Here is a 25,072-nt window from a genome sequence, read left to right on the forward strand (position 1 = left end):
ATATTTTTATACCATCTCATTGCACTTCCCATTCTAACAGATTCAATTTACCTAGTTATAGAATCTATTAGTTTTTGAATATTTGTATACCATCTCAAACTTCTTTTCTCATATTTTATCATCTGTTAGACTCGCATCTAATCCCAAATATTAATATTTTCTATTATCCTTTCTAGTAACCACACATCAATCTTACAATTCTCTTCTCTACAATATTAACTTTTTTTAATAGCCCAACACTCTCAACACTCTGATCCTTGAAATATACATGTTGTACAAGTCTTAAATTATTACTCTTAACCTATGCAGAATAGGATGATCACATGACTTCAAAAGCTCCTTTTCCTCATTAAAAAAGTTTCCATCAATATCCCCTTGTTAAATCATAGATCCAAAATATTTGGGCCGGCGATATTGGTTGCCTAAGGTGAGTGCTATCATCTTTTGCTCCAATAGATCCAAAAATATCTAAAATTCTTAATTGCAAAGATTTCATATGCATCTTTTTAACCATTCCTTTGATTCTTCTCTTGCTACAAAAACTACATTCATATATTCAAATTTTGTTCTACTTACCATAAACCCATTAGTTTTGAAAGTTTCCCTTCAAAAAAAAAAAAAACTTGAAGTTTAGTGATAACATTATCATACATATCCATCAATATAATTTCTAGATATTGCTTTCTTATCCAAAACCCACCAAAATTAGTTGCCTAGGGATTTATTCATAAGTTTTTTTCTAACCAATAAAAGCATGTGCAAATCCTTCTTTTTCTTTATAAATATTTTTTCATTAGCTATCATTTTAGCAAATAAATGTCATCAATGGTGGACGTTCTAGAGAACTGAATTAGTTTTCAAAATGTTTTTTTTATTTTAAAATTGCTTTTAGTGTTAAAAGAACTCTTTGGTGGAACTACAAGAATAATAATTCTAGGCCTCTCCAAAGATAAAACAAAGAAAAAAGGCAGTTTAGAACTAAGAGTTCAATATTTTTTATGGCAGATGGACTTTGATGATAAACAAAATCATAGAAAGATGAAATTATAAACCATATAAAAGAATAGTCACCCACTCAGCATGTTCAATTTGTCTAGTTGACCCATCTAACCTTTACGTCACACAAAGCCTTTTGACCTACCGACTCATCTTACTTAGTGCACTAGACTTAGTTTGCTTCACCAATTCAATTCAATCAGTTCATTTGTCTCTTACCTAATTCAATTTTAGACTTTGAAATTAAGCATATATCATGTTCTGTAAATGTGGAAGGTCTTATTTCAACACAAGGAGAAGAAAGTCTCATAGAACCCACAATGAATTGAATGAAGAAACAAGGAAACTCTAAATCGATAAGATAGATGGAAAGAACCCTGACCCAATACTTAAGAAAGCACAAATCTTGGTATAGGAGATGGAAGATGCCACAACCTTGGGATTGAGGTTGATAAATCTTTGACCGCCACAAAGAAATGCCTTGATGAGTTCTAGTTTAATGAAGAACCAACAAGTGAGAACCTCACCATGCTTTAAATTGAAACGAGCCAAAAGATGGTGAGGCTCTCACTTGTTGGTTCTTCGTTGAACTTGAACTTATCAAGGTATCCCCTTGCATCTTCCATCTCCTATACCAAGGTTCGTGTCGTCTTAAGCATTGGGTCAGGGTTCTTTTCATCCATCTTATTGATTTAGACTTTCCCTGTTTTTTCATTCAATTCATTGTGGGTTCTATGGTATCTTTGGTCTTTCTAAATCGATTTGATTATCTTTTTCTTTATGTGCTTGAATCTTTATCTATTTTTTTCATCTTTTGATACTTATTGTTATCATTCTAATTTTAGCAAATTTTATTTGCCTTATTGCTATAAAAAATAAAATTAAAAAAATTGGGATTTTCAGCTAAAAAAAAAAGGAAAAGGAAAAAAATAGAAAGGGAGGCCAAAATTTAAAAAAAATTGAAAAAAAAGAGAAGAAACAAAAGGGAGTAGAACATTTCCTTCTACCACTCATTATCTTTTAATTTCACATTTTTTTTTACATTTTTCCTAGATTAAATTCTGGCAAATTTCCTTTCAGCACTTATTTCAAGTCTCTTTATCTTTCAATTCCGCATTTCTTTTACATTCTGCCTAGATTAAATTCTGACGAATTTCCTTTCAGCATTTATTTCAAGTATCTAACTTTCAATTCTACATTTCCTTTAAGTTTAGCCTAGATTCAATTCTGGCACCTGCCTAGATTGAATTCTGGTAAATTTCAGCACTTCTTTCTATCTTTATCTTTCAAATCTACATTCTCATAAATTTTGCCTAGATCCAATTCTAGCATCTGCCTAGATTCAATTCTAACAAATTTCTTTTCAGCACTCAATTCAAGTTTATCAATTCTGCTAAGTTGCATTTTTCATTCAATTCATTGAGGATAAATGCGGCTTTATTCTCCTTGGGTTCACATCAACTACCATGGCAAAAAATGATATTTATTGGAGTGTTAAAAGGATTCAACTAAGTCATTTGCTTGCCCACCTGATTCACCAATCTCATTCAACCCACTCAATTCTCTAACTTGTTTCACCCACTCATGTTGTTCAATTCGTCTAGTTGACCCATCTAACCCTTATGTCACACAAAGCCTTTTGACCTACCGACTCATCTTACTTAGTGCACTAGACTTAGTTTGCTTCACCAATTCAATTCAATCAGTTCATTTGTCTCTTACCTAATTCAATTTTAGACTTTGAAATTAAGCATATATCATGTTTTGTAAATGTGGAAGGTCTTATTTCAAATCTATGGAATGAATGGAATATATAAATTTTTATTAAAACTGGAATGATCATTCTGCCTTAAATTTGTCCATCCGAGTGCTGAGATGGAATCGCACATTGAATGATCCATTCTATTCTAACCTACCAAACATAGCCTAAGTTCTTAATTCAGTTAACATCTAAATGCTAGAATTTAACTTCATGTGACAGAAATTAGTTCCTAGAAAATTATGAGGAAGACATTTAACTCTAAGACATTCTTGTTTTGTATTCTCATTTCAAATTTAGACCCACTGTAATACTATGCTTTGAGAAATATACACATATAGGCATATAATTAAGTGGTATGTGCTACCTCCAAGTCATGGTGCATTCGCAGTATACGATAAGTCATGTTATTGGAACAACTTTCAACTTCATAATATATTGACACATACAGGGAAATCTTTCCAGTAAGACCAGCATGAAACCAAAGAGGCCACGTTAAGCATGCTCTGCCTTGTACTTTAGCATCCTGAAATGACAAGGATTTAAAAAGATAAAAAAAGTCAACACCTGGGAAATATTGGTGTGCTCTATTTACAGTACGTGTCCTGTGATAGTTTCATGAAGAGATACTGGTATACTTACATCTGGAAATGAAAACAAAAAACTCTTAGTGTTTGGAATGACAGTTGCTGGTGCCTCCTTAATTACAGCACTTTCAAGATTTTCAGAGTATTTAGGAAAATCCATGTTTAGTTCTTCAATGTTTCCAGGAATGAGGTACCTTGGATGACTGATTTTCATTTTAATATTCTGCACAATTGGAAGATGTTGAAAGAAAAGTCAAAATTGGCATGCAGCAACAGCTTTCTTAACAGAAATCTATGCATTGCCCATAAATTGGAATTTATCCGTTAGTACAACATAAACTGATATAAGATTGGCAAGGCCAGGAGAAAATTTGACCATAATAAAAGAAATATAATGAATCAACCTTCACAGAAAATTCTGATTGGTTCCGAAGTTCCAGTAGTAGAGGCCTTAGGTCCCCAGTAAATATTTTCTTTGGTAAGTGCTGAATACATGCCTCAAGTTTCGGCAAGCCCTGATTACAAAGAAGAAAACATGAGCTATTTCTCTCACTCCTTAAGTCCTTGGTGAAGTAGAAGAGAAGGATGCAAACCTTAATCACCAAAAACTCCAGGTTAGTGCTTAAAGAGCTTAAATCTCTTCTTCCTTTTTTCTGCTTGCCCTTCATATCAAACTCAAAGTGCCGATAACCAATCACAGTATCCGATAGAGTCCACCTCACTCCGGTTATTTTTAATAAACCTTCCATCTTCGGACAAACTTCAAGTTGTATCTATGATGTAAAAAAAGTGAAACAAATATTCAAACATATTAGCTATCAACAAGTTAACATATCAATTTAGAACAGATGTGATCCAATGTAAAGATAGTTTCACTGATGAAGTTCCTAATAATTAGAAAATACTAGCATATTCCATATTTCCATGTAGCAATTAAGTAAAAGAATATAAATTGTAGGTATACTAAAAAGTAGAGAAATGATAATAATAGAAATAGATGATTTATTACAAATTACAATACCCCTAACTTCAAATGTTCTTTTAACTTCAGTCAAGTTTTCCAGTACCAAAATTTTGAAACAGCACCAAATTACACAAAGGTCAAAAGGAAATTATTAGGACTCTGATCTTTTACCTACCCTCTTTGTCTCACCGGTTTCTAAAATAACATCCAGCTTTGATAGCATAAAGGAAGAATCACTATTGTATGGGCTCCTGAAATGATGAACACCATTTAACAACAATACATAAATGGAACAAAATAATAACATGAGCCTATCATTTGGAAAAGACAGTAATCTTTTCAAGAATATAGGCTATATAGCCACTATCTAAAACTAGGAGATGTTTACATACTCGAAATCCCCATCAGGTGGTGGTGTGTTTAATGAACTACTACCTGCATAATTTTCATAGAACCAGATTAACCTACTTTAGACATAAAGTTACAATATGGAATAATGTGCAATGTGAATTGGATATTGCCTGTTTCTGTTCCCTCAGATTTTGCAGTGAGCTCACATATAAGAGAAATTTCAGAGATAGGAACTGCAACCTGAAGAGGGTTCTGAAATTCAAGTTCCACAACAACTGCTTCTGCAATTATTAAATTTTCAAAACATAAAAAAGCAAATTCTATTGGTTTGATATTTATTTTAACAATACACTACAAAGCATACCTCCAACCACACATACAGCTGAATCATTGTTTCTTCTTGAAGAGGATTTCATTTGTGAATCCAGCCAGTTTGATCTGCTCGTGGTTGCTGAAGGTACCAGTTCTTCCTCCAACGACTGCCACAAATTTTCACTTACATGGACCTGAGAATTTTGTGAATCCATGTCAAATTGAGTCATATGAATTTCATATTTATAATAAAGCCAGAAAAAACTGAGTCAATGTCCAGATGACAAGGACACCGCTTTATACAATAAATAATATCATAAGGGCATAATCAGATGGATGCATAAGGTCAATTATCCAAGTCATAATGAAAATAAAAACCACATGCACATGCATACAGACATCCAGAAAGCTGCACAATATGGTAGACTCATCCAGTATGTCTGCACATCAGCCAATGAAACTCTGATCAAATTCAATCCATCAGAGAATTGTTTGTGCAGTGATCAACTAGCACTAGTTCTTCATTGGGAAATAACAGAATGAGATCGTCTCAACCTGACTCATTGTGATCAAGAACCACTTTTCCTGGGAGGTTTATTTATGGCACTCTCTAAGATAGAGTGCAATAGTAGAGTAGAATAGTCTTGAATGTTCCACAAGGGATGGTTATGTCAGTGATTATGGTGCAAGTTGATGGTGGAAGAAAAACCATCATTTGAGATGCCAAGCTGTGCTGCTTGAAACCCTCAAAACATTTCGTTCCGATCTCACACAAACACAGAAACTTGTCAGCACAGGGTGATATTGGCACGAACAGGGAAAGAAAGAGGAAAGATACAAAATGATGAATCGACATTGAAGGAGAAGTGGAGGGAAAGATAGCAAGATCGAGAGTGAGAGAGAAAGATACCTGGAGAAGGGAGGAACAAGAAAATAGGTGGATGCTTTGGTGTCACAAAAAAGGAGAGATCAGGTGAGACACAATTGTTTTGGCATCACGAGATAGAGAGATCAGGTGGTGTGAACAAAGGAGGTAACTAGTGCTGAAATATAATCACCATGCTTTGTCTCTAAAACCAATTGACACAACACAATGGACAAACGACAAAGCGAACCCTCACCTAGAGCGAAACTTACAGCAATACCATGCTTCAACTACTTTTATAATTTTGACTTACAACAAACACGAAAAGTTATAATATTCTAAATAAGGGAAATACATGATTTTAATTGGGATTATAATTATCATTGTTGATTACCAAAATAACAAAGAATAATTAACTGTAAATTACTAGATGACAAAATCAAATTTAAAATTTATTGCAGGTGTGTTAATCTCAAATAATTCATTAATTTCTTTCCCAATCTGCATGTGTTTCCCTATTTGCACTAAGAAGAGAGTAAAAAGAACTTTGCATCATTAAACTGATTTCTGACAAAGAAAGAGATGGAAAGAAGGAAGAGGATTAAAACCATAAATGGCAGGGTAGAGATATGAGGGGGAAAAAGAGAAAGGTGGAATTGGCTTCTACTATAAACTGATGTACTTACAGATACTTACGCTGAATGTCAGAAGTCAGAAAAATCAAGAAATATTTAAGTGCTCGTGCACAAATAAAATTGATTAAATTCTGAGTTTGCACTTGCAATTTTGGTAAATAAAATCAAATTTACTATGGCCATTGATTTAAATGATTATGATATATTGATAGATGTGGATACCAGACCTCCTTGTTTTAGCTAAAATAGGTGGATGCCAACCCCAACTAGTGGGATAAGGCATGGTTGTTGTTGTTGAATGATTTCTAAATCCAGTAACACCATCTTGGCATCATAGAATTAATTTTTCTGGGGCACAAAAAATTATGAATTTTCATAACCTCAATCAAAGCATTAGTTTGCTTTTTGTTCTAGCATCTAAAGCAAAAGAAAGTACATAAAGGATAGACAACAAGAAATAACCATGACAAGAAACCAGGAAACTATATAATAACAGTAGTCCTTCAAAGATAATGAAAATCAAGTAACTAACTTACATCTGAAGGTGATGCGTAAGTTCGGAAATCTTCATAAAATACTTTGAGTGAGGCCATATTGATAACAGGTAGTCGAAGATTGTAAACCTCAAATTTCTTTCCCATGCTCTGATGTATCAAGGTATAGCAAGTTTCTAAGATTTACGAACTACTAAACAAAAATATCATGAGGAAGAATCTATAGAAGTACCTGGACAACATGGAAAAATTCATTAAGGAATACATTTTGTGTGGCTAGGGACTGATGACTGCAAGCCAAAACCTCCAGCATATGCTTGATAGCCAAATCAAGAACTCCAATAAAAGAATACCACCTAAGTAAATGGAAGGAGATAATGTCAAAAGCATCAAAGATAAATGCACAAATATACAAACAAAGCATAGAGAACCTTCCAACATTGTAGTGAACGTGATCAGATATATAACTCCAACCATTTTCTCTGTAAACGAAGAGTGCATTCCTGTAAGCTCGAATCGCATGATGTCTCTACATTTTACAGAATGAATGTTTGACAATTAGCACATAAAACTTTGAACATGCTTTAAATATCTGAGACACAAGTTTCAATATGAAGATGAATTTGACATGCAATTGAGTACCTGATCAGAAATGTAGTAACGGTTTCCAGACAGAACAAGATGAAAACCATACTTGCGTAACATTGGTGGGATGGAAAGCAAATAGCAGTATGATGCTTGTTCAAGCATCACAGCTGCATGCAGAGAAGGTTCCTGATGAAATATGTACATTAGCTGCATGCTTAAACACTCAGGTTTAGTCAATTTATTTTCACACTTAGCATTACCTCATTAGAAATGCGAAAATATATATTTGCGGCATCCTTGTACTGCCCCCTGGCCTTGAGCATTTCTGCCCACCATAGCCCACACCTTGAGGCATTTCTTTGACTAGATGACCCAATTTTCTGAATAAGAAATTAAAAACATCAGAGATCTAGCAAATAAATAAGAAAAACAATCAGGTTGTATAATCTTTCTGAAAAGCATGCACAAGAAGATATGAAGTGCAACAAATATGTAAACATCTATACACAGCACAAACATGTAACAAAAAACCTAGTTTAGATTATTCTACACTATAGTATAGCATAAACATGATCTTTAATCTTTTTGTATAGAACACAGTGATGAAGATAGAAATTTGATACTCAAAATACTTTCCAAGCACATCAATATTGTCATCATCCCAACATTCATTGCTAAGTAAGGACTAATCCATTATTATTGCAAGATATATAACCATCGATGTCTTCCAAGGTACCACCACGGTTATTGGTTTTGAGAGAAACTTTATTCAGACCATAACATGCTTGTATATACTTTGCATGGTCATATGATTTCAAAGGAAATACAAGAATATTTAAAAAAAACGTCAAGGGATAATCTCAGCCATAGGATCTGATGAGGACTTGATGTCAAAAATTTAGGAAGCTGGACCAAAATAGGAAAATGCCCTGAAGTTATACCATATCAAAGCAAAGGATGATCTGCAATCATACAACTACTATTTACAATCAACTCCATCTTGAAACTGTCAACTACATTGGCATCAACTACAGTTAAGTTTGGAACCTTTGGATAGTTGCTCAGGTAAAGGTGTTTGAACCCTTATTTGTGATTATTCAAATACAATATCTGAATATTTCAAATTTTGAACTGATAATATCATCTGTACTTTTATAGATTTCCCTGCAGGTTTATATGAGACCTTCACCTTGTATTTTAGGTGATGTTTTGCTCCAGTACTGGTCATCAAAATGTATTGCTAATAAGATTAATTTTCCATATTGATTTGATACAATCCAATCAACCGTGGCATGGCATTTGGCATGCGATTATTATAGAATACTATGACACACACAGAAGAGAGAATATGAAGATTAAAGGACAAAATGGACAACATTGCCCCAGATTGATCTTCAACTAAATAACATTTCAAGCAACAAATAAAATTAACATTAATATTGAAATATAGAAATCCTTGTTACCTTCAACCAGAATCATCAGAGCAATGGATAAACAAAGCTTAACATAGAGAAACATGAATTTCTCCCGTACAGACATTTACATTAATTTGGAGTGTGGTCAAACCAAAGACATAAAGCTAACAAATGTAACCAAGCACCTAAGTACCATAATCATGCCTACTAAAATAACAAAGTGCATTTTGTCGAAATCATATGCAACAAAAACAGGTGGTAAAATGATATATATATATATATATATATATATATATCTTACCAAGTATGTAGTGAAGGCAGTTTCCATGCAATAGTCAGAATCCTTTCTTGACTGATCCAACATAAAGGAACAAAGGCCAGTCATTTCCTGCATGGATAGCGTAAAATTCCAAGAATGCATTAGAATATGTGACAAACTAAAAGAAGTCAAGGAAGTAATGCAATACAACAAAATTCTGAATATTAGGCAGATGTGGAAGAACAGACACAACAAATGAACATTATCCTTGGGGAAAATTATCAGTATTTGAAGCCCTTTGTCACCTGAGATATACAACGCCTATGTTTCACTTAATTTATAGTAAAATTTTATGTTAATTCTACATGAACTGACAAGGTTTTGGTGGTACCAACTGGCACCATGCTTGTCTTGGTCGATGTCATCTAGAACCACTTGAGAAGACAAGCTCTTCACTTGTCTTGTCCATCAATTTCGTTTGTCAGTCATGGAGTACCAGCATGTTGGTCCAAGATTTATTCATAGATCTATACTTTATCCGGTTCCAATTCTACAAGTTCAAGTCAAATGATCAATGATTCATTGAGATATGCTTATGGACATGTGAAGAAACTATTTCAATATTAGATGTTCTGAGAGGATTATTTGATTGGGATTTTTAAAGGTTGAAGAGAGCAGAAAAATTTTAATCACATGGAGAGCTAGAGTTGGCTATATTCAACGTGAACTATACATCTATGAATGACGTAGAAGAATAAGTGTTATCATATTCATATAAAGATAGCAATGAAGGTGTAACCAGTGGTGATAGAAGTCATGACATAGCATAGTCGGCTTTGTTGGATAGGTGATGCAGCTAGGGGTAATACAAACAAGAAAACATATATAAAAAAGACAATAATTGAAAAAATAAATCAACAACTATCAGATTTGGTACAAAAGGCATCTTCGCTTCACAACTACTTCACCTTCCCACTTGACAAAGTCAAGTTCTCTTCGGTAGAAGAGAATAATACAGTCAAAATTTAATTCTAGTTAGAACTATTCAAAGTTGTCCAAGTCATTAATTTTTTATAATTTATTAAAAATTTTAAAAAGTTAATTTATTTCTTCTTGAAAGAGTCAGTCAAGTTTTATTAGGATAATTGGGGTTTTATTATAAAATTATTCAATTCTTTAATTTTTATAATTTGTTGGAACTTTTAAAAAATTGTTTTATTTTTTTTTTTTGAAAGAGTCAATCAAGTTTTATTATGATAATTAGGATTTTATTAGAAAAGGTCTTTTATTTTATAAAGAATAGGTCACATAATCAAATTATAAAAAGGAGTTAGGAACCCATGTAATGGACAAGTTTTGGAGTTAATATAATTTGCAATTTCCTTTTCTCTGGGTGAGAATTGACAATTTTCTTCTAGGTGAGAACCGTATTTTTATCCTTCTGTTGTGATGCACCAAGGGGTCAATAGATGCTCAATAATTTTTGTGTTTTGATTGTATTCATCTCTATGATTTGTTAGTGAGCAGTGGAAACAAATAAAATAGCAAGCACAAAGATACAAAAACACACCAATCTTTACATGGTTTAGATCCTCCAGTTCCTACTTCATAGCTTATGATTCATCGGTGGATCACTCTCGGAATACCACTATCCTTTCTCTTCCTCGTATAACTTCTAGAGGCGGAGAGATATTACTCACAAGGTCCTTAGAATAGCAACACTCTCCTTGGAATCCGTTGGGTTATTTTTCTCTTTTATAGGGTTAGTCTTCGTACTTGGAATCTGTTGGTCAATCAACTACTCTGTCCATCAGTTGATTGTTTGCCTACTCATCAATCAATTGCTGTCCTCCAGTATTTCTTAATTGTGATAGCTCAGAATTCTACCATTGTCATGGCTTTATATGTTTACCTGCTCCTCCGCAGAATCCTAGAATCCTATTTTGGAATTAATCAACTAATATTACCATCTTAGTCAACTACTCACTTGAGATGAAACTTTTCTATTTGCTATGTTCTCATCCTAAATCGATTGACCAATTCAATGTTCACCCGAACAGAACCTTCAGTTTGCTTGAATCGAATGCTCAGTCAACTGTTTCATCAATTGACTGCTATCCATATCAATCAACTACTCTGAACCATAAATTCCTGAACACCTTTTTGTGATTTCTTGGTTCTTCAGTTGACTCCCTAACTCAATAATCGACTACCATTTGCATCAGTCGACTACTGTAAACCCCAAATCTAGCCAAACCACAACTTTGTGCTTTTGGATTCATTAGTTGACTGCTCCAAATCAATCAACTACTCTAAACCATAATTCCTGATCACCTTTTTGTGATTTCTTGGTTCTTCAGTTGACTCCCTAACTCAACAATCCACTACCATTTGCATTAGTTAACTACTGTAAACCCCAAATCTAGCCAAACCACAACTTCGTGCTTTTGGATTCATTAGTTGACTACTCCACTTCACTAGTTGACTGACACTCTAATTCCAGCCACCCTAAGATTGAATATGTGCTGTGCCAAGAACCCTCGTGACTCGGGGAATTCCTCATTTTCCTAGTACAAGTCAACCTCGATGGGGCTTCCTCCTTTGCCTTGCCTAAAGACTCCTCAACTTCATCAATTATCCAGTATCCATTTGACCTAGACCAACTGGGAATTCCACTCACTTGTCCAGCCTTAGGTCACCCTTAACCCACCAAGACTTACAATGCCTAAAGTTCACTCCTCTAGTATTTTGACTTTGCCTAGAATCTAGTCACTCTTGATGTGTCAAGCCTTCATCACTGTCAAAAATTCAATCCTCTATTACTCGTTTAGACTTCTGTCACCAAGCTAACATCCAGTTCCTTTGACATAGGATGTCCTTAACTACAAAACATTTAGTCCTCCTTATCCATCACTTGTCTTACATCCCATCTTAACCTGTAAGGACTTTCTTCACTGCCCAACATTCAATCCTTTATGACCTTCCTGTCCATCACCTACCTAACATATAGTCCATGTCCTCCTTAGGACTTCCTCTATCAACCCCTATTGCACTTCACAATTGTCAAGTGTCTAGTCTACCAATAAGTCTTTTCCCAGTTTTTCTGCATAGCAAGTTAATCATAAGGGCTTGATTGGCATGTTAATATATAAATGGACTAGTGTTCAATTAGTGGTTAAAGTAGTTCCTTGTCTTAGTGTTCCCAGACGAGTGGGGCAGGAATGGTTCAGTTTGAATTGGTGAAAATGGGAAGGACTTTAGGAATATAGGAAATGAAAATTGAATTCAAACAGAGGCTTCATTTGGAGTATTTGAAGACTGAAATATATAACCAGGAAGCACAGACGTTTTATTAGCTCATTTCTATGTTTTGTGTATCTAGCTATAGTATCTAGAAAACTTGTTACTGGTTTATTAGTTATCTACTTCAATGAGATTTTTCTCTTGTTCTTTTTTATATTCAAGAGTATTATTAGTTTTCCCCATGGATCTAGAATCATGATTTTAGATTTCATTTTTTGTTTTAGATTTTCATTTTTCTTTTTCAGTTGTGGAATGCATTTGATACTTCACGTGAGAAGTTAGCTGAGACATCTGCTCATGGTCTACCTCTGAATGGTAGACCATGGATTTTTGCATCTAAGCTTGCACTGTATGATGTTGCTGAGCTAACTTTTTCTCCGATGGTTGAACCATTTATGGTATGTTTCTACCACATTTGTTTCTTCCTTCCCTGAAGGTAAATTTTACATGATGATTGTTTCTACTGTACCATTTTTTGTTGTATCCATCATCCATATTTTCGTAATACAAGTTATGGTCAGAATATTCTTCATTATGATAATGGGGACTAATATCTGCAGAACTTTACTCCCCAAGGCCACGGTGCATCTGTTGACAAAAATCCATTTGCATAAAGTTTGGGACCAACTGCAGAATTGTCTAAAGCTAGTGTGAAAACACATGGTTCATATTTTGTTCACGGCCGCATTTGCCCGTTGATCTACTTCAAGTCAGCCAAAATCTGGATAGCTAAAGGCTTAATAGGTGGTGCACTCGTAACGTTGAATATGGGCCCGAGCTCAGCGTCTTCCTAGTTAGAATATAATTATTACTACTGTAATGTGTACGTGTAATCTATCTATGTGTGTAAAGATTGGTTACTTATCAGCACAAGGTAAGGATCAGAATGGTTAAACATTAAAAATTTAAAAAATAAAAAAATAGAAAAAACATTAAAAAATTAAAAAAATACAAAAAAACATAAAAATAGGAAAACATTAAAAAATTCAAAAAAAAAAAATGGAAAATTAAAAAACATTAAAAAAACAAAATAAAAAAATATATATAAATAAAAAAAAAGTGAAAATATAGTAAAATATAATAGAGTTTAAATAATAATAATAATAATAATATTATTATTATTATTATTATGTATAGTTGGTTTTGTAACTAAGGACTTCCTGTCCATCACCTACCTAACATATAGTCCATGTCCTCCTTAGGACTTCCTCTATCAACCCCTATTGCACTTCACAATTGTCAAGTGTCTAGTCTACCAATAAGTCTTTTCCATTGTCAACACCTTGTTGGGCTCGCCATATTCACCAACATCATTGGACTTAAACCAATGTCAAATGTCTAGTCAACCTCGACCCATTTGAACTTCTTACGTTGTCAACAATTCGATCAACTTGGACCTACTTAATGCATCATTTCCAATATCAAACATATTATTCAAACTAAGATCCAATTGCACCAACAGTCTTCCATTTGTCAAAAATAACTTTTCCAAGTAAAAAGTATTTGACAATGAAATTTATTCATACTCATGTTGTCAAATTGTAATAATCTTGTGCTCATACAGTAATAGTAGAATCAAACACATTTTTATATTTTATCTGAACCTTACAATTTTCAATCCAAAAATTCATCAAAACAATCCACAATATGAACCTCAATTTAACAAACTTGCTCCAATGGCAATGTAACCAACAACATGATACACTACCTCAAACTTACAATGTGACGGCTAACATCCATCCAGGTTTTGCACTAGGTTTTGCACTGCAAATAATAATATGCGGGTATAACATCTATATGTTATAAACTCAATCAATAAGCTTAAGCATGAACTCGTGGGTATAACCCAGAATCCGCACATATTTATAATAGAGAGTAAGACATGCCAATTTTAACACAAGTACAACAATCAATGCTATCCCGAGCATCCGACATCTAACACACCAATACCTCACAATTACCAACATGGTCAACATGTGAATGAGATGATGAATCTGTAAAATCAGCTCACGATTTTAGATCATCCAAGCGTTGTTGAGTGGATCCCCATTCACAAATGAAGCCATAGCCTTATCAATGGTTCAGAACTAAATGTATTTCTAGTACATGGTTTCAGGACATCAAGTGAATCACATAAATTTAGAAATAAATCTATTTCTGCTCCCAACATAGAAACGGATCCAAAGTTTCCAGCCACAAACAGCAACTCATGATGTTTGTTATGGGCACTGTTAAAAGTGCTTTCAAACTGATTGTTGTAAAGAATAAGAGTCTCTTTAGTTTGCAGGGCAAATAATGTCATTTTTACATAATGGCACGTTCAAATTGCATAAATCTGAAAATCTGGAAGCAAACTGAAGTAAAATGCATGCAAATACACATGGAACCCTAGAGGCCAAGAACGTAAATAAGAAGAAAAAAATAATTAGAATGAAGAGTAATTATTTGAGAGCTAGAAGCTGCCTCAGTTAAATAATCTTAGCAACAAATACTGAAAGTTACCTGTACACCAGCATAACGCTTCCAGGCTTTATCAAGTTTGTAATCAGTGGAAAGTAATCGATAATTTGACAAGGCAAGTTCATAATCCCGCAACATAAAGGCATAATCAGCAAGGACTCTTATCTGAGACTCGATAGAGCTAAATGTATATCTGCCACATATTCATGGAAAAATTAGAGATACATGGCACAACATAAAAATAAAGAATTATTTTTGGGTCACATGGCTATACCAGTCAACACAATATGAGAATGAGGAGGAAGAGGAGAAGAAATAATTAAGAGGGCTTAATCCAAACGGAAAATAAAGAAGGATGGAAAGAAAAAGAAGAGAGAAGAGGAGTAATAAAAAAATCAAAGACTAGAAAGAAATATAACTTTCACCAATTCAGCAGGTACAAAGTAGTCAGCATTTTAATATCTCATTGAAGGGGTGCAGCAATTGCACCACCCAATCAATATAGGTGGTGCATAATAAGATATCTCTAAATCATAGTATACAAAAATTCATTGAGAATATCCTTACGTAGGACCATCAGGAGATTCAGGTGCATCTTCTTTTCCTTTTCTCCACCATAAATTTTTTATTTGGTTTCTAAAACCTCGTCTAGTTGCCGCAACCTAGGAAGTAGCCTGTTAACATAATGAACAAAACTGTAACTTTGTAATTGAAATAGAACAATTCACAGGAAAAAACCTGCTGATTGAGAATTCGTATCTTTTGCTCCATGTGTGGAATAATATAATTGGAAGATAAATCTTGCATGAAATCCCTAACCTACAAAACAAGTATTCAAATAATTTTTCTTGGTCAAATTTCACTAAAAAATAAACAATTGCTACAGCACTAGAGGTGTCAAGAAAGCAACCACATCCAACATGAGAAACATGTCCACTTCTATTAGTTGTGTCAGGAAAATCAACACGTACGCACTTACAAGTTTTTAGTGGCTTCAACTAAGAAAAAATTTATTATTAAGAATAAATAGGAAAATGCAACATAACAAATTGATTAATTTTTCTAATGCATAATTTGTGCTGGTATGAATATGTATTTAGACAATTAATCAATACCCTAATTAGGTGATGTGAAACCATAATAAATACACATATTAATAGCGGAAGAGGGAGACGATAATAAAGGATAAACTTCATTTAAATATAGATAAGGATATAGTAGGGGATTGAACCCCATGCCATAAGAGGATCCATATAATTGACCCCACTATTATTGTTATTGTTGTTTATAATTTGTGCTGGTTTTCTTTTCTTATTTTCCATTATATGAGCAAGATGGATTTAAAGGACGATCTAAAAACCACTCTTCAAGTTGTGTCCCAGTACCAACTATATATAGTTACCCCTTCATACAACTTTATTGCATGCTCAAAAGTTCTGTAGTAGGTAATGTGGCAAGTGTGAAGTAGTGACCTTGTGTTAGTGTTAACCTACACAAGGAAACTGATTTTTCCATGGCATAAGAAAAGGACATGCAGGATCTTCTAACACTATAAATGAAACTGGTCACTTCCAAGATGGATTTAAAGGACGATCTAAAAACCACTCTTCAAGTTGTGTCCCAGTACCAACTATATATAGTTACCCCTTCATACAACTTTATTGCATGCTCAAAAGTTCTGTAGTAGGTAATGTGGCAAGTGTGAAGTAGTGACCTTGTGTTAGTGTTAACCTACACAAGGAAACTGATTTTTCCATGGCATAAGAAAAGGACATGCAGGATCTTCTAACACTATAAATGAAACTGGTCACTTCAAAATAGTCAGTGGCTCAACATCCATTCCAACTGAAATACCACAATAGGATTAAAAAGTGAAGGGACAAGCTTGGTGAACAATGATTTTAATGAGGCAATTACAAAGTTAATTCTATATGATGGCAGCATAGTAGACTTAAGAAAGGGCATGCAGCATCTACATATTCTTTCAGTTTAACCTGATAGCCTCCAAAGATGGCAGATTTAAACAAGCAGCCAATATAGGTTAATATAATGGTTAAATTTGTACCAGCCAACTGTGAGAATTCAGTGTGGCTGTGTAAGCTGATCCTAATGGATAAAATCCAATAATGTAATTATAAGGTTTGGGCTATTTGGTTCAGGTCGTTCCCTAATCAGTTTAATTTAATCAGAACAGATAAAAAGTGTTCTGTATTGAGATTTAGCATATGATAAAACGAATAGTTGGACTTGGGTGTGCAAGGAAGATCATGTTTTTAAGATTGGCATATAATTTTTTCTCATTCACAGTGCTTCAGGGATAAGTCATAAGAAGTCAAGTAAATAACTCCAATATCAATGGATATCACAATGCTCTCAAAAATACTACCAAACTCTTTTTATCAAAGTTGCAAACTTGGGCATTACTTAAATATACTCAAATATTTGATCAACCAAAATAAGGTTTAAAATCTTGAGGCATGACAAAGTTTCAGTCTTTAACTGGAACACGATACTATTTCAGTATCATGTCGACTTTCTGATGCATGGTGCGGGTGATAACTTGAAGGTTAAAGGAGGAAGGAGATGAAGTAGAGAAAAGAGACATTACCTATGCCAAGTAGTATTATCGGATTTTAGTAATTTATGGGAACAATACATTTCAATTGTTTCACCAGGCATGGTACAAGATTTCAAATCATAATCCAAAAGAAGTGGCAAAACATTCATGCAGCGCATCTTTTGGTTTGAAATTAGTTTTCTAATCATCATCAATTTAATTCAAAATAGATATAACCACTGTGCAAATCAACTTTAGAGAACCATGTGATTCAACAATCAAGCGTATCATTGAGTTTAGCTGTATGAAAATTTGCAATTCATGCTATGAATTACTATTTAATAAATTACTAAGCCCTGATACAAGAACATATAGCTAATCTCTCTCCTGTGTCATCAACAAAAGATACACTATTGCTAGCTGACATGCTTTGGAATGCATCAAAGCATATCAAGACACCTTCAAATGAATTTGACTAATGCTTCTTAATCAAATTTGTTATAATTTCATAACACATTTCTCTAAAATTTAATATGACTGTCTAATTGCTAGAGTTATATCTGTAGAAGTCAACATACTTCAAAGTGGATCGAAGTATGTAGAGTGCTGATACTATATTATACAATAAAATGTTAACTACTATCCAATTGTTATATTCTTATAATACAAAGGGAATAAAGAAGTCAAATTCATTATTTCTCCATGTGTTGAAATGTGTCAAGTGTTGGTACAGCATTATATAATAAAATTTTAACAATTTACTATCTAATTGTTCAAATCATAAATTAAATAGACAAAGTGGAAGATAATTAAAGAATTAAAGCCTTCCAAATATATCTCAACACCTTTTGACGTTAGCATTGTCAATGTATGGTACCAAAAGTGTATCTGACTGCGACGTTAACCTTGTAAAGAATTATATCACAATAATCTTGTTTGATGGGACAAATATTAAATCACAACATTCTACAGTAATTCTCTCTTAAGTCCAAAATGTTTGTTGCTTCAGAACTTTATTATGGGTCTATGCAATAATGAGACAGAATCTTTAATAAATATGAACTTGGAATGCGATATATTGAATGTTAAACATTTGTAACAGGAGTTTCAATGAACTATCTAGGAAATCATATACATGTTGCATTATACACCCGCATCTCACAAATTAGAGGAATGTACGAGTGTCACAAAAGCTTCTGCTAGTTAATGTAGCTCATGATCCAGAGTAGTAATTGTGCTTGCTAGTGAGTGGCTGTGGCTAGCACAGATGTCTAGGTATGACTCAACAACCTTAATTTTTAATACTTTGGCAAACATATGATAGTGATTAACATTTTAAGTCCCCATAATAGAAATGGGTAGCTCAGAAATTTTGCTCTACCACCATAATTTGCATCCCTTGCTAGATACATTATAGAACTTGACACCTCAATCTCCTCTGAGCCAAGACAGTCGCTCAAAAATATTGCTGCTCAATACCATTTGTCAGCATTGCTTTACACAAAGGAATTAGCGCCCAGGGCGTAGCACAGTGGGCATATAACATCTCTAGCATAATGGCCAGAGATCGAGTCCCTGGAACTCACAACCCGGTATTCACCTCACCATATGCCTCCTGCTTACCTGCATTTACCTCCCTCTATACTTGTGGGGCCAGCTCTAGAGGAGTCGTTAAGGAATTAGCCTTTGCATTATTCGAACCCTTAGACTTGTCTGTTTTAGGGATCTCCCAACTCAATAGGTTGTGTTAGGATGTGCCAAAAAAAGCCAAAATATATCAAACACATTTAGATTGATACAATTTCCATTCAGAAAATAAAATTTTATTAAATCAAGTGTGAACAAATTTGGTACAATTAAAAGAACTCCAGACCCATTTTGAGATTCAAAACAACTGGATTTTGGGGATGGGTGGCTTCAATCTCCAGTATTAAAATTATTCCAGAACAAGTCAAAGCGATGTTAATAGACTATTTCAGGATTTCATGGCTTTGATCTCCAAGTAATAAAAATTCTTCCAAAGTAAGCCAAAACAATATTAATAGACTATTTCAACTACTAAATCAACCTAGTAAAAGATGTAAGAAACACTTAAGGTGCTTTGGCTCTCACAATTCCCACAGGAGACCTCTTTGACTGCTAAAGTAAAACTATTTGTATCTGATAAGACATTATGGTTTAACGTATAAATACATGGCCAACACTCCTCAAGACCACTAGGACAAAAGATCAGCAAGTTCAATAAAACAATTGCAAACTTTTTGTTGCAATCTTACCCCATTAATATCCTCACGGCTAAGCAAACGAGCAGTATTATCTCTGTGCAATATATGGCTTCCCTGCATACAATGTCTTTTAGAGAAATCAACAAGAGCTAAAAGCATAGTCATGTTAAGCTAATTTAACAACGAGCTTACATAAGGCATCCATGGAACATCCTTCCCATCATCACTCCTAGCTTCAGCAGAATTTATGCACAAGAATTTGCAGTTTGATCCAAAGGTACTCCTCATTTCTGCTAAAATATTGGAGACCCTTCGAAAAATGAAAAATTGACCGATTCAACCATCATTAACATCGAGAATTTACTATAATGATAATTAGAGAACAGATTCAATACACAAAGTACATACCAAATCAACAGTGTAAAGATGCCTGCTAAAAAGGTAAGATAAAATCACAAGGGAAAAAGTTTCCATGTAATTTTCATGAAGAATGCAAGAGAACATCATGTTATCAGAAGCAGCAAAATCAGTGCAATCACATTTCCACACTGTGAGTTTGTCTTCCTGGTTTGTAATTTAAGTCAATGTATCATTTGTACCATGCCAAGCGTATGACGGGAGCTTCGTGCGCTGGGCTGCCCTTTTATCATTTGTACCATGCCAAGATTTTGTAATAAATGGACTCGCAATGAGCTAGTCTAATATCATAATAATCCACCATCAATCAAATAAATTTACCTACACTTCATGTATCGGATGTTAATTATGAAGAAATATATTAGCAAATGTCAACTGATTTATCATTTGATCATTAGACGAGAATTATATTAATGGAATCAAACATCTACTCTTTGTATATAATTAATTCACAATACCAAGGACCTGGTAATACCTCATCTAATCCAACTTTCAATTTCTGGAAATACATGGGTGCAGAAGAAGTGTCATTAGCAATCAAAAATTGCTTCACTATGATTGAAAAGCTCTAAACCAGGAAAACCATTAACGTTAATAATCGCTCAATCCTCACCTAGGCAAGTACTTCAGTGCTCATCGAGAAGGTGAGGCCAAAGCAAGGTTTAAAATTTCGACCCATGTCGAGGTTTCGGTCCCATACCGGAATGATACGATTTCGGTATCGTATCGTACCATGCCGATATGGTTTTAGTATTTTTTTTATTTATATATAGTAATTATTAGATAAATATATTTATTGTGTATAATTTAAAAATAAGTTGTATATTGATTTTATATAAGTTCCCCACTATTAAATAACTTAATATTGTTAGAAAAAATAATTAAATATAGTTTTCTATAAAGAAAATTGATTTATCAATCATTCGAATTAAAATTAATACATCATAATATGTTACCTTGCTAATACTAAAAGTAGTGGAGTAAATCAGATGGAAACATTGGTACTTATAACATTTTACTTAAATAACCTCTATAACTCTCCAATACCCAGATTATACAATCATAATCATATAAATTAATACAAAGATGTTATTTTATATATAATAATTATATAAATTAACTATTTATTCATTTAATTAATTATTAATTTTAAAAATATTAAAATATCAATTAAATATGAAAACAGTAAAAAAATAAAATAATTACAAATATATCAGAATATAAATTAAATATTAAAACGGTAAAAAAAAATATAAAATAATTTAAAATATATCAGAATATAAATTTAATTTATTAGAATTTTTATAAAAAATTAGAATTTTTATAAAAAATTAGAATTTTTAAATAAAATTTAAAATAGTAAAAATAATTTCATAATATCATTTAATAAAATTTATTAATTTTTTAAAAAATTTAAATATATTTTTTATATTTTATTGAGGTAATTTAATTAGGATTTATAAAAGCACCTTCAAAATATCACACTTAAATGAGAATTATTTGAATTATTTAAATTACAATATTAATTTTGCACAGGATATGCCCGCGACACACGCCCACGATGCCTCCGGCAGCACCAGAGGCGTCCGACAATTCTTCCGACGACGCCAAAAGTGTCTCGCTACGCTTCTAGTGCCGCCAAAACATCGCATCACGAAGCCTCGACACCCGCAACGCCTCAACACCCGCGACGCTTCAGGTGCCCCGCGACGCCTCCGGCAGCACCAGAAGCGTCCGGCCACACATTAGGGACGCCCTGCTACTTGCGACGCACGCTCGAAATGGTCGCACGTAGGATGTCGATTTCGCTTGCCCAGCGGAACGGTAAAAACCGTCCATGTCACCCGACACTAAACGACATTTCAATCGATGGGCCCAAGTGCCTTGATTTCATTCTGGGCAAGAGCAACTTCATTTCCCTGAGGCACTAAGGCTACGCACTAGCATTGAGGTAGGTGCCTCTCTTTATTAAGGATAGCTAAACTTAGAAGCATTAATACAGTTTAATACTACCGAACTCATTGAAAGCAAACCACTTCAATGATTTTCTCAATGGAGGGTCAACATTGGAGGCTTCAGAGTTGAGTGGAACAAAAGAAAAAGTTGGACCAAGGTGGAACATGTAATAACCCCAAACTCCAAGGGGTGTCCATACCATGAATAAGAGTTCTTATATGATGTCATCTTGCATACATGGACTCCTATGTAACAGTTTAAAAAGCAGGGCACAAGTTGTACACAGTATCTTTCAGTGGACAGGGATAACTATTGACAGGGAAAAGTAGCAATTTGATAATTGGAGTTCCAAATTTAATTGGAAAACAATATTGTGGAAGATCAAGCTAGATAAACAATCAATTTAGAAAGATCCTAAAGTCACCATATTCAAGATACACACATCTAAAAGAGATGCTTCTAAAAAACAGAAAATCCAAAGGAAAAAAACAGTCTTTCAAAAACAGTATCCATCTTATCTTAAACTGTGTATGTTGCGGCCGGTGAGAAACTTCCGCGGAGAGCCGGTCACCCAGGTTCGACAATACTTGACCTGGTTAATCATTTTTTTTTAATTGTGTATGTTCTTTTACAGAAGGGGAGCCTTGGCGCAACGGTAAAGTTGTTGTCATGTGACCAAAAGGTCACGGGTTCAAATCCTAAAAACAGCCTCTTGCAAAAAGCAAGGTAAGGTTGCGTACGGATCCTTCCTCGAGACCCCGCATGGCGCCATGGCGGGAGCTTCGTGCACCGGGCTGCCCTTTATATTCTTTTACAAAAGCTACCACCAACCCTATCTTTAGTGGTGACTTAGCATCACATATTTGGTTTAGAAAAGGACTAAAAATTTGCTTAGAAAGTGTCATTTACTAAAAAATATATTAACAAATACAAAATTAAACCGAGAGTATAAAAATTGGTGGTCAAAACACGCAGGTGAAATCAAATAACAATGACAAAAAAACAAGTTAATTGAACAATAGAGAAAAATTAACATAGTGTGGTAGCAATAAAAGAAAAAAGGAAATTACTTATCAGGTGAGCCATCTTGTCTGTCATGTAATACCAAATAATGCTTCAATATTTTTGGATCCATCACCCCATCATTAAGAAGCGGTGGAAATTGATCTGTGTTCAAAAGATCCACAAATCTGTTGATAGGTTGTTCATCTTTTGATGACACCACAAATAGACCTGCACAAATGTCCATATACATAACCATGCATGGGCATAAGAAAATTGTAAATCTCTTTTACATTACAGTCATGTCGAAACTGAATAGGTGATTACTCAAATTAAAGAATCAAAGACAATGATGAAGACCATTTCTTACATGCCACAGGGTGGTCAAAAGTTTCATGCTCTGAAAAAGATACTGTCCGGATAAGCTCCTTATTGAATGTCTCTATCCATGATGGGCATAAATCAGATTCTGATCAACATAGAAACAAACAATCATTAAGAACTGACTAGCTTCAAAGTATTATTAGGTATTGATTAGCAAAATGAGAGACAAAAATATAAATTACATTCCAAAATATAGAGATAGAACAGCCGAGATCCAATATTTCCTGTCAGTATTGGCCAATATTAAGTTTCCTAAATTTTAACAGGTACCACTTGATAAAACTGAAATGAGAAATATGCTGTCAGTACCCATTGGAAAGGACAAGAAATCACAAGAAGTAAGATTTGATCTATCCTCACATCCAAAAGAAGGTGCAATGATTGGGTTAAGACGGAAAAGTACTGTTTTTTTCTCATCGCTGGAGGAGATTATAGCCCATGAATATATATAGCCTCTAGGCCTACCTGATATTCCAAAAAATAGGTATGAGACTAAGAATTATAAACATTAGGCATCCTATCCAGAGGAAAAACAGCATTCAGTGTTAGGCCAATAATTTGATCATAGAAGTTTTAAGATTAAGTTCTAGTTTCAGATTTAAAATGCTGGTCAAAACAAAGTAGTTCTGGTGTCAACCAACATACATGCCTCTGCACAGGCTGTTGTTAGTCAGCACTGATTATCAAGAGGAGAAGGGACATGGAGAAGAAGAATAAAGAGGGAGAAGAGTTAGATGAAGAAAAAGAGGAAGAATATGGAGAAATCGAGAATCCGAAGATGACAAAGACTTACTTGGTCACAATCAAACCCTACGCAAACTAGATGAAGTCTTCCTCAATTCATTAACAGCTGCCAACCATCTCCAACATGGTTTCAGTCATCCGACCACATTCTATTGATATTATCATCTTTCAATGGAATTTTGGTGTCAATGCAGGGGCAAAATGAAGAATCAAATTTAATTTTTTGATTACTAGAAGTCCTTAAGCTGATAAATTATCTACGTACAACTTACCAGAATTATATATATATATGGACAAAAAAATGCTTGGCAAAGATAATAAAGACACTATATTATCACAAAAGTCCGAAACATAGTCATCAATATGAGTATTGGGACCAGAACTTAAGTGTAGGTGGATTTGCACAGTAGAATCAGTGGGATCAAAATCAGCAAAGGAAAAAAAATTTTAAAAAAATGAAAAAAAAAAATAATTTTTGCTTAATAGATACAATAAGTAGCCCAGTGCACGAAGCTCCCGTCAATGCAGGTCTATTACACGCAATCTTACCTACATTGCAAAAGGTTATTTCCATGACTCGAACCCATGACCAGTCACATAGCAACAACTTTATCGTTGCACCAAGGCTCCCCTTTTGTTTAATAGATACGATGAAAAAACTAAAAAATAAATAAAAATAAAAAAATTGAACCTATATATGATGGATGCTGAATTTGATTAAATATCAGCAAAAACAAGACAACTAATCACCACCATGCCAATAAATAATTTAAATAGCATCATATTATATACTCACTGT

The 25,072-nt window shown here is 33.9% G+C and overlaps 1 protein-coding gene across 1 annotated transcript in view; it reads right to left on the reverse strand.

Moving 5' to 3' along the window:
- LOC121976700 (trafficking protein particle complex subunit 8-like) overlaps nt 1-25,072 on the reverse strand; it is a 38,078-nt gene that overhangs the window by 8,015 nt on the left and 4,991 nt on the right. Inside the window, exons 4-24 of the mRNA XM_042528991.1 lie at nt 23,516-23,614; nt 23,214-23,376; nt 19,963-20,080; nt 19,822-19,884; nt 15,727-15,807; nt 15,556-15,650; nt 15,031-15,181; nt 9,268-9,354; nt 7,812-7,931; nt 7,606-7,737; nt 7,395-7,492; nt 7,196-7,319; nt 7,006-7,113; nt 5,022-5,163; nt 4,828-4,938; nt 4,699-4,741; nt 4,482-4,557; nt 3,936-4,115; nt 3,747-3,857; nt 3,398-3,565; nt 3,123-3,281 (exon numbers count right to left, since the gene is read on the reverse strand). Coding sequence (XP_042384925.1) covers nt 3,123-3,281; nt 3,398-3,565; nt 3,747-3,857; nt 3,936-4,115; nt 4,482-4,557; nt 4,699-4,741; nt 4,828-4,938; nt 5,022-5,163; nt 7,006-7,113; nt 7,196-7,319; nt 7,395-7,492; nt 7,606-7,737; nt 7,812-7,931; nt 9,268-9,354; nt 15,031-15,181; nt 15,556-15,650; nt 15,727-15,807; nt 19,822-19,884; nt 19,963-20,080; nt 23,214-23,376; nt 23,516-23,614 — 2,429 coding nt within the window. The remainder of the gene's footprint in view (nt 1-3,122; nt 3,282-3,397; nt 3,566-3,746; nt 3,858-3,935; nt 4,116-4,481; nt 4,558-4,698; nt 4,742-4,827; nt 4,939-5,021; nt 5,164-7,005; nt 7,114-7,195; nt 7,320-7,394; nt 7,493-7,605; nt 7,738-7,811; nt 7,932-9,267; nt 9,355-15,030; nt 15,182-15,555; nt 15,651-15,726; nt 15,808-19,821; nt 19,885-19,962; nt 20,081-23,213; nt 23,377-23,515; nt 23,615-25,072) is intronic.

Source organism: Zingiber officinale, chromosome 1B (genome assembly GCF_018446385.1).
Source record: "Zingiber officinale cultivar Zhangliang chromosome 1B, Zo_v1.1, whole genome shotgun sequence".
NCBI classification, from domain to species: Eukaryota; Viridiplantae; Streptophyta; class Magnoliopsida; order Zingiberales; family Zingiberaceae; genus Zingiber; species Zingiber officinale.